Source organism: Cryptomeria japonica, chromosome 5, assembly GCF_030272615.1.
Source record: "Cryptomeria japonica chromosome 5, Sugi_1.0, whole genome shotgun sequence".
Classification (NCBI taxonomy): Eukaryota; Viridiplantae; Streptophyta; class Pinopsida; order Cupressales; family Cupressaceae; genus Cryptomeria; species Cryptomeria japonica.
In genome coordinates this window covers 900058262-900069051 of record NC_081409.1, presented here as the reverse complement: position 1 = coordinate 900069051, position 10790 = coordinate 900058262, and the positions used below count along the sequence as shown (strand labels likewise).

The 10790-nt window shown below is 32.7% G+C and overlaps 1 protein-coding gene across 2 annotated transcripts; it reads left to right on the top strand.

Moving 5' to 3' along the window:
- The first annotated feature begins 439 nt into the window (after positions 1 to 439).
- LOC131034655 (uncharacterized) lies at positions 440 to 10286 on the top strand. 2 transcript variants are annotated; one of them, XR_009103823.1, is made up of 7 exons: positions 440 to 584; positions 749 to 808; positions 1210 to 1284; positions 1456 to 1500; positions 6572 to 6712; positions 9378 to 9486; positions 9863 to 10286. XR_009103823.1 is itself a non-coding variant. In XM_057966223.1 (6 exons), the coding sequence occupies exons 3-6, from the start codon at positions 1482 to 1484 to the stop codon at positions 9933 to 9935; spliced, it is 342 nt and encodes a 113-aa protein (XP_057822206.1). In that variant the 5' UTR covers positions 440 to 808; positions 1210 to 1284; positions 1456 to 1481; the 3' UTR covers positions 9936 to 10286. The 2 variants fall into 2 exon arrangements, 1 of the variants encoding a protein (XP_057822206.1); XM_057966223.1 differs by having other exon boundaries at positions 440 to 808.
- The last annotated feature ends 504 nt before the right edge of the window (positions 10287 to 10790 follow it).

Here is a 10790-nt window from a genome sequence, read left to right as displayed (position 1 = left end):
GTGTCATCCATGGAAAGACCAATAACCTTAGTAATTAATTTTGTGACATACACACACACACATGTGTGTGTGTCTGTGTATGTATATATATACATACATACATATATGTGTGTATATATATGTATGTATACACACACACACATATGTGTGTGTGTATTAGTATTTGTTAACATAATATATATATATATATATATATATATATATATATATATATATATATATATATACATATATAAATGTATTTACACACACATATATATATATATATTATTTTAACTATCTTAAATTAAAAATTAAAAGTATTTTAGTTGTCTTAGATTAAAAATTAATACAAAACAAACATGCAATTTCAATAAATGCCAAGAGGTAGAAATGGCCAGAAGTGAATTTTTGACATATCTTTGTTAATTGTTCATCCCATAATTATTTTATAGGGTAGTGTGATTATGGAGGGCTCCTAGGAGGTCACAAGTTTGACAGGCGAATTCATACTCTTGCTCCGTTGTTGTCATCTCTACAATTTGCTTAACGCTAATAATTAATAACAAGCTGGTTGTAGTCCTTTCCAAGCAGCACCAAAAATGGTGAAGTCCCATTTTCTCTTTGATGCTGTAAATTCTTCCCTAAAATCCTTTGGGTTTCGATTTGATGTCTTTGAATGATTTATTTGGAGCTTAGATGGGTTGCCAATAATGTTTTCTCATTCGACATCATCTAATGTTAAACCGATAAAAAATGAGTCTTATAGGGTTATTAGCCGATACTTCACAATACATTTGGTGAACATGGACACTCTGTAGATTCTGAGGTACATTTGCTTCAAACCCTATTGTGTAAATTTGTGGGTTATTGGATTTCTTTTCATTTCATTTTTGTGGTGTATTTGGAAGTAGGGTTTTAGCCTCTGGTTTGATTCCTCTGTTTTGGCATTCTATGAAACCTCCAATATTACATAATGCCTTATGTGTGTTATGCCAAATAGAAATAGATATTGGGGGTGCCGTTTTTAGTCATATATGTTGATTTTTCTTATCCAACTGACTGCATGTGTGACTTGGATCCTGTAAGCTAAGTATGAAAACTAGTAGACAAATATTTTAATTTGTCTTTTGTTGACAAAATAAGCTTGTCTCAATATTTCTTTTGGTTTTCATAAGAATTTGTTTGTGTAGATGAGCTAATGTTTGTATTTAATTAATTTTGGTGTAGTGGGGTCTCTGCCCATAGGAGTAGCATGAGAGTGTTGGGGAAACGCCCAAAACCATTAAATCTACCAAGTCAGAGGTATCGTTTCTTACTTGTGAATAACTATAGGTAGATTTAAATCATATGTTTGATCATGCCTCTTCCTTGTAAGGTCCGGCAAATGTGATGTGTGCATTATTTGCCTTTGTGAATGTAGTAGGCATTTTAACATAATTATTCATACATAGAATTTTGTATCATGTTATACAGGCTGGAAAATCGTGGACTAGACCCAAATGTGGAGATTCTTCCAAAGTGAGAAAATGAGAACTCGACCAACTTGTATTTAATAATTTTTGGTACTTTATAACTTGCTATTTGAAATGATATTGTTCGCAAGGTTACATCGTGGAATTATTTAGCATTTTGCTTAGCAATTTTGTTAAATGATATTCAAAAGTTCTTCCCTTATTGAAGAAGTTATGTTGAGAATAGCTTGTCATATAGCTTGAGGGTAATTTACTTGTAGGGTGGGGAATGTTTTTATAAATTTTCTTGTGTAGTTGGATAGGATATAATCTTAGGCATATTCTCTTCATTGTCACAGTGTTGCGGGTTGACAATTATTTTTTCGCTTGCTTCGTATAGAGACTCATGCATACATATTATCTGTTACTGTTAGTCACAGATAAAACAAAAATTACTTGGAATTTTTACTTACTTTTCGGCTTAAATTCACAAAGCTAATCACTTAATATTAATATATAAACATGCGATAAGAAATAATCGGTATTTTCTGGATAATTGTCAGAATATTTGATATATGAAGCATATATTCACCCATGACGATTAATTCAAACGAGTTACTCGAGCATTAATGGAGTTTCAATTTCTAACTCTGGTTGCAGGATACGTATTTTGATTTTTCATAGGTATAGCATGTATATATTCCTTATATTTTGTTGTAATTAAAGTTCCTCGTCCATATATCACTTGGTTGGGGCTCCAAGTTCTCTGATTGATGTATTAGTGTCTTCCCTGCCTTTGGTACAGTCATGAGTAATATATCTTCTGTTTCTATTTGGAAGATGAATAATATAATAAAGTTCCAAAACTGGCGACTCAGCAAAACTAAAGACCTAATTTTGAATCTGTCTTGATGACTTGGCAAAAACTTGTAAATTATAAAGAACTAAAACTCATTTGCTTGACAAAACTCAACAATATTCATCAAATCTTGTAAAAAATTTGATAAAACACAAATATATGAGTTAATGGGCAAACTACTTGGCTGCAAAATAAATTGCAAGTGGTTGGTGAGTATTAAAATCATGTCAAATATAGTAAATTTGGGCATCATATCACCAGAAAATAGTTTCCTGAGTGTGTTTCTCTTATTGAACTTGAGTTTTCAATCACTTCAGAATGTTTATAATGGCACACTAACATTGTTAAACCAGAAGAAGACCTTGGCATGCAAGCCCTCTTAATCTCTCTGATTGTTCACTGTTTGTGAAGCCATCTTTGTATTCTGGAAGTCACTGATTAATGCTTGAATATAACTGTCATTCTCCTTGATTATGGAATACTTCTTGTGCCTAATCTGGATGCTGCTATAAGCTTTGGTTAATGCCTGGAACTCTCAATGAACAATGTCTTTTAAACTCTTTTTAATATTTTTAGGGACTGCATTTGCCTAAGAGGTGATTTCCTTTGGCAATCTCTATTGTCTCTTACGTATGAATGCTATAGATCACTGGTATTTTCCCTTTCTCAAGGCTGTGACTGCCTTTATAGATGCATTGCCATGTATTCTCCTGTATGACTCTGTATGGATGCCTCTTCCATGTCATGAATGTCAATACAGTGATTTCTATATCACATTTTCTTTTAGGCAATGAGGCTTGATTACTGTCTTCATATCTTAGCTGCCCCTTTAACTGTTCTCCATGATCAACTATCCTTTCATTGCCTTGTGTCATATGCCTTGTATGTACTCTGATCTTTCACGAGCTTTCACTACTCTTCTTTTTCCTTACAAAGCTTTGCACTCAACCTCTAGCAGAGAAATCTTTCATGGAGGTGACCGTCAATATGCATTGCACTCTACTCTTACTCATGACTTCTCTATACCAAATCTTTGTCACTATTACAACTTTATGGTTCTATCTTGATGACTGTCTCAGGGCAGATCTTAGAATCTCTCTATAGTTTCATATGAAGTCTGTGTCTTGCATCCTTTAGATGCATCAAACACTGGCCTTTATAACATTACCTCTATCTTTAATGATTATCTTTCTCACCAATTAAGACTTCTCTATATCTTGCCTCTGTTTCATTATAGATGTTGTCAACATTGATCATATTACGATTCTCCCAGTATCTTACATCTTTGATTTGGACTTAGATGATCATAAGCTTGTTTGATCTTTGTCACTGTTCTGTTCAAAGGATTAATGAGCTCATTGAATAGATAGCTCACCATGTCTAGGTTTCTCTTTGCTTACCATATGTCATGGTGACATGAAGGTAAAATCACTATTTAAGAAGATGGTTGTATAATACATCTCAAGTTAGACCTTCCTTATAGTCCGTTTCTTTACAACTGTATTAATGCCCTTCTATTCAAATCTATGGACTTTCATGAATGTTTCCCTCAATGACCGTATTTTCTTGACATTGTAGCAAGGATTTTTGGTCTTTTGTTTACCACTTGCTAGGTTTATAGTCATTATAACTCTATGGAAAGAGACCCAATAGTTGTAGTTACTCTAAGCCTTTTCTAATCATTATTGATACTCTGTTATACTGTTCTTCTCAACAAAATCTTCTAACAAAGACCTTAATAGAGATTTTATCAATCATTATGAGTCTTGGTCATACACAGCTATGGTTATCATTGATGTATTCCTCACTGTTCATCATGATCTTGCCTTCCTTTGTGATTTGTAGATATTTTGCTAAAATGTTTCTGCCTTTGCAATGGCATTACCAAACCATGGCTGCTCTTTTCACTGTGTATTGGATTCATGACAATAATCTTTATGGTTACAAACTTTGTGACCATAATCTTCTGTCCTTCTTTATCCACTAAAGTCTGAATGTACTACAAATTTCATGTAACTGCGACTTTTATTGCCTTTTGATTTTTATATGAGCAAGACATATGATCATGAATGCCTTCTGCAATACTATGACTTTGTACACCTTGTGAGGCATTAGAACTAAGTTGGGACTATTGTCTTTATCATTATTATTCCCTCTTTTGGTAGAGATTTCCACCTTTTTATTGATTACCAAGTGGATTTACTTCTGTCGACCTCATTTTGTTTGCATATTAAGATGACATTCCCTTATATAGAGTGTTTTATTTCTTTCTAAAAAATGCCTTTGTTTGATTGTAAATTTTGAATCTCCTAGTTCAGACGCATTAAGTATAAATATTTATTTTGCTTTCCCTATCAATTAAACCACCTATTTACAGCTTCGTGCACTTGCTTTCTTTTCTAACCTCGCCACTTGACCTCACTCCTTGTAGCAATCTTGCTGTGATATCCACATTCTCACTGTCATATCCATTGGAACATGCTCAACTTTCCCTTCCACTGTTGTTCCAATCATCCTATAATCAATCACATTTGATAAATGGACTTATCATATTACCTGTATTTTGTGTATATAACAGCTCTATGGTTGGAATTCCTCACACTTTAACAAGAATACTTGTATTCCTCACCTCTTCTTCACATTTGCCTTCATGATCCACTAGAGCATCTGTACCATAACTTGCATGTCAAATCTACTTTCATTATTTTTATGCAGGTATCTAATAGCATGTTTTAGTCAACTTTAACAATTGTTGGAATTTGCATATGTATTTGTTGTTTCTAAATTAACCTTTCAAGAGTATTCTCCTCTCTCAATTTCTCTTCAGCCTTGAATTCTTCAAACATGCATTGTGCTCCACTTCAATTACTTTTCACAGTTGCACCACCCACTTCTGGGTAGGAATAAATTACCAACAGTACATTATCTCTTCTACTATAGCACCATTTCTAAGGCACATATCTACTTTAGTCACCAGCTTTTCCAAATTAGCATTACATTGGTCTTCTCCATTCTTATCCATGATTTCAGCATCAAGATCTCTCATTACTTCATTCCCTTTCTCCTCATGTCTTGCTGCAATCTTTCCAAGATTATTCAATAATTTCTTTAGTGCCTTAAACCTTTTAAATCACTTCAATGTCTGCTATTGTCATCCTATCTTCAGTTTTATCTAAAATCATTTGGCTTTCTGATCATATTGACCAAATTGGCTTATACTATCTCTTGCTTGGGTTATGTACAACAATGCAGTTTTCCTTAACCAAATACCTCTTTTAGCTATTTTCTATAGGTTTTTGTTAAAATATAATAGTTTATTTGTCTTGAACTATTCTGCTAATGTCTTAGCTGTTTTTTCTAATTCAACTTACAATGCATCAACTTTGCCACTCGGGTACCACTGATGCAGTATTAAGTACAAAAATCTTAAAAAAAGCATGCCCATCAATGGATGACACACAAATTATACTCTCATTTATAATTCTTGCAAGAGAAAATTTGTCACAAACATTTTTTTAATTGAATACCACATGAAATTACTTCCATCTACTTCACTCTTTTACAAAATAAGATGCCATTTCTCTCATATAAAAAGAAGTTTGCTATTATAAAAACAAAGATACTTTCCCTATTTACATTGATAGGTGCTCCAACTGTGGTAAACGCTTTGTTGGGTGCATCTAGAGTGGATAATCGATAGTTAATATTTTCAGGACATTTACTTTAATAATATTGATCTTAGGTTTTACAAAAAATCTTATCTGTATGATTGTAAGAAATCGACAATCCTGCCATGCATATTCCTTGCAAATTTATATAGACTGCTGATGGAGGGTTCAAGAAGCTGCACATCAAAGAGATTAAGAAAACAAAGTGGGAATAATTAGAAGATAAAGGAAAGAATTGCACCCAGAAAATCAAGGTTGTTGTTAGGGTTTTGTTTGCCAGAAAAAAAGACCTGTGCAATCAAATCTTCAAAGACATGGATTATTTTCTGAAAGAATCAGCTTTTCCTGAGATGTGCAGGGCTTCCACGATGCAGCTTTTAAATTTCATCAAGGTTGCATATATCAGTTGCTGCTTGCCCTAAAAAAAATTGGGTTCTTACTGTAGGAAGCTCACTTTCTGCATTGTTAGCGTTGATGGCTTGTTGATTGTCTGATGTTAGGTGCTTTTTGACTTCTATGAAGCACTGTTGTAGCTTTTACCAAGTAATCCATTTTATTATTTCTTTTGTTCAACTAAATTAGTTTTTCCACTTATATTGTACCTGGTACAGGTTATGCTATGGATGGAAGGAGGAATTATCTTTGCGCAGGTTCACATTCCTCTTGGCACAAGGTCCCTGATCCTTATGAGATTTATTATGATCAGACTGCTTCTCATTGTGACGAAAGGTTTAGAGGAGGCACAAATCATGGTAAGGTTAAAGGATCAACTTCTTTTTTAGTAACTGGCAAAAATTACGAGAAGAATTACACCGCTTAATGGAAGAGAGTTTTCTGAGCCACATTATGGGTGCACCGAGCCATTAAATCCAGAGGGAGAAAGCCTAAGAAGTGATCCAAATGTAACGCCAAGGAAGGAGATTGGATATGCTGGGAATCCATATAAGTACATAATTTATAAATAATTATGGGTTTCCTATTGCGTGCCATTTTTGCACCAAGCACATGTTTCTTGATTCTTATCTTGTTTCAATCCACACTTTGCACCAATCACACTTTTAAACCACACAAACCTTCATGGACCATGCTATTTTCACTATTTTATTGCCATATTAACTAATTCCTTAAATAAAATCATTTTGGAACTTGGTTATGCATACCTTTTGAAATAAGGCATTTTCTTGCACTTTTTGCTCTTCTTCAACTTCATGCAACTCTGATTTTTCTTCATTCTTCAGAAAACTAACAATGAAGCTGAAAAATCTAATTAGTCTAAATGATGAATGCTATGCAGTTTTTAATCAATTAGTGTATAAAGATCACTTCAGGGCTAAGTTACCGAATCGGGTACGGATACGGGTACGGGTACGTAGTTTCGGTATGCCGATACGGCAATATTTTTTGGAGGAGGTTGGGTACGTTTTGGGTACGCCTCTTTAATAAACATCTGAAATCATAAATATATCCATATTTAATACCTAAAACTTTAATGTCATAATAATATAGATTTATATTATATTAAATTTATAATTTTATTAACTATTATCTTAATACCATATTAATATAAAGTTATTTGATATTATTTAGTTTTTAAACATGTTAAATATTAATAATAAATATTTACAAAATAAAGTAGAACTACTTAATATAAATACTACTTAATAGGTCATTCATAAAATAAAACATGTATGATAATAATATAAATAAAATTAACAATAAATATTAAATAATATTTAATTTAATATTAATTCATATAATTTAATATAACTAATTTAAGTTTAAATTTAATAAACAATAGAATTTATTAAAATAATTGTAAGCTTCTTAATGTTGTTAATAATAATAATAATAATAAACGATATTAAATTTAATAAAATTCTAATAAATCAAAAACCTAAAATTAAAGTTAAAACTTATATAGAGTAATTAAAGGAGAATAAGAAAACGCTTCCGCACATTTGGTTTAATCTCCGACCATCCCGACGGGAGGCTATTCGAATGGATGAAAGAGTGAATACACCCCACCGGCTACTGCTAGGATTGAAGCTGTTCGAATGGAAGACTAGATATATTCCGACAGCAAGGGTGGAAGAAATGTTTAAGTGCGACCTGAACAGAAGAGTAGTTGTCTCTGTAAAACGCATGCAAACCATGCCGTCGAAGTCTTGCTAATCTGCTACTGCTTGCAAAAATACATTGAAAAATATTGTTGTTTAGGGTTGTGGTCATATATTTTATGGTAAAACGGTTAAAGAAAAGTCTGAAATTTTTTATTTGACCATTGGAATCGTTGTGAAAACCCCTTGTATGGGTTGGAATCGGCCAAGTACGTTGCTTGATGATTCCAAACGAATCCACCTCAAGAATATCGTATCCAGCCCGATTCTACAGACGTTTGTATTCGAATCCGATTCAGAAACGCATCGTACCCAGATACGTGAGGATTTTCTGCCGATTCGGTAACTTAGCTTCAGGGCCAAATTAGGGTTGGCAAATGCTTTTTAATTTAAAAAAAGTTTGGAAAAAAATATGTTTTGATGTTTTTCCTTTGACTTCCACCTGGACATGCCCAGGTTTGCCTGGGCATCCTGGGAAAACACATGACCGTCCCAACCTCAAACTAGAACCCAAACCAGGTCCAAATGGGTATGAGGGGGCTTCTGAAGAAATTGATAGCATAGCTTTTGGGAGCTATTATCCACCCGTTTCCCATTTTCCTCTAAGGTTTTTCTCCCCTTTTTATATGGGCATTGGAAATTAACTGAAGGTAAATTTCATGTCACTGAGGTTATATGAATGGTGGAATCATCAACAGAAGAATTGCCCTACAGTTTCTACTGATAGTGCAGATCATGGTTTTTGTTTGAATATTGTAATCATGTCAAATTAAACTGATATAACAGGTTAGAATATAGGAGTTAGACGATGCTAGAAGGAATTCTAGAAAGTCACTAGCGTTTTTACTCCATCTTCAAGATGATTTTAAGATGTACTAATTGATAGCATTGTAAATCTATGTGGTACATTTTTGTAGGGGTTGTATTTTGATTTCATCTCTATTTGATCTTTATATATTATGTTTTGGAAGTATCTCCTAATTAGCATAGTGTTCATGTCAACTGAGATGCCTTTTCTATTCGTGCACACAATTTTATATACTGAAAACTGCACACTTTTAATTTTTAATATATAACGTTTAAGCTGGATTTGTACTTTCTTATGACGAAATAAGACTTTTACACCATTCATAGAATAGATGCTAGCTATGTAACTATACTACAATAATAGCAAGGAAGGTAGAAATAGAGCTTGAATATGCCAAAATTATGAATGCTTAAATTTGGCCTTCATTTTCAAGACAGAGATTGATCATATGGATTTCTAATCACTGGTTCACATACAATGTGGAAGAAGCAGGACAACTGGTTCTGATGCTGGTGACAAACTTTCTGTTCATTTTTAGGGCTAGACCAACTGGTGATAAACTATCTATGGAGATTCGCGACATTTATCATTCACGTTACAGGTATATTATCCTTCACAGTGATTTTGACTTAGATTTTCTTAGTTTTCCTTGAAATCACATTCTATAGGGTGTGACATTGCAATTATCCCCTAAATTTGAACCATTCTAGCCAATTATATTTCTTTTCTGCTTCTCAAATAGATACAGTATAAATTGTGCATATTCTGAATACAGGATGTGACTTGAATTTCTCTATAATTCAGTACAAATATCATGTTATAGAATCATTGCAATTATTTAAAAAAAATAAAAATTGCAATTATTTTAACACACATGCAAGTACTATTTATGTAAGTAATGGTTTTTTTTTATTATGCAAAAAAGGGTAATCATTACTTATGTAATATAACGTGTTATTTTATTTTTCTTTCTGCAGAAATATATTGATAAATTCAAACAAGGGGATAAAGCTGGGGTGTTGGATCCGCCGTTTGATGGTGTTGTTGTAGGCATTGAGCGAATTCACTCCCTATCTATTGTACATGAAGTCAACTTGAAGGGAATAGGAGATGCAAATGTAAATATTTTAAAGGTCACAAGTAACACACCCCTTGCTTATGAAGACAAGATACATGGAGTTGTTCATCTGAAAGAGAAAGAGAGAACTTTCACACATTGGCCACTAAAATATTTGCAAAAATGGACATAGTTGATCATGTTTATCATGTACATGTTGTTAGACATCTTCGCTCATTCCTTTATGTAGTATTTTGAATGTGTTGTTTAGGGATCTTAATTATCATGGTGTATTTGAAAGAATTGGAAACTCTTAGACAACTTTGACATCTTATAACTTACAAGAGTGCAGTTTCTAGATTTGATTTTGTGTAAGATTTTTGCATCAACTTTTCAGATCACACTCTGTGATCCATGATTATTTGAGTCTCTTCATCCTAATGATGGATCACGGAGTGTGATCTGAAATATTGATGCAAAAATCTCACACACAATCAAATCCAAAAACTACACTCTTGTATATGAGGGATTGTTGAAAACTCTTAGAACTGATATTATAACTTGATTATATTTTTTATTGCAAATTCCCTTTATTTATCATGATGTTGGATTATTCTTTTAATTCTATCATGTTGTAGTTTGTTTGTATACCAATATTTTTATTTGCTTTTATGTTTTAGTTCAAGTTTAATATTATGTTATTTTTGTATTATAAAATTTATGGTATTTAATAAACTATTCATATCATGACTATATTTACTACCAATTAATAGAAACCAGTAAATAAAATTGATTAAATATACTACCAATGGACAGAAATCAATGAATGAAAATGACTAAATATACTA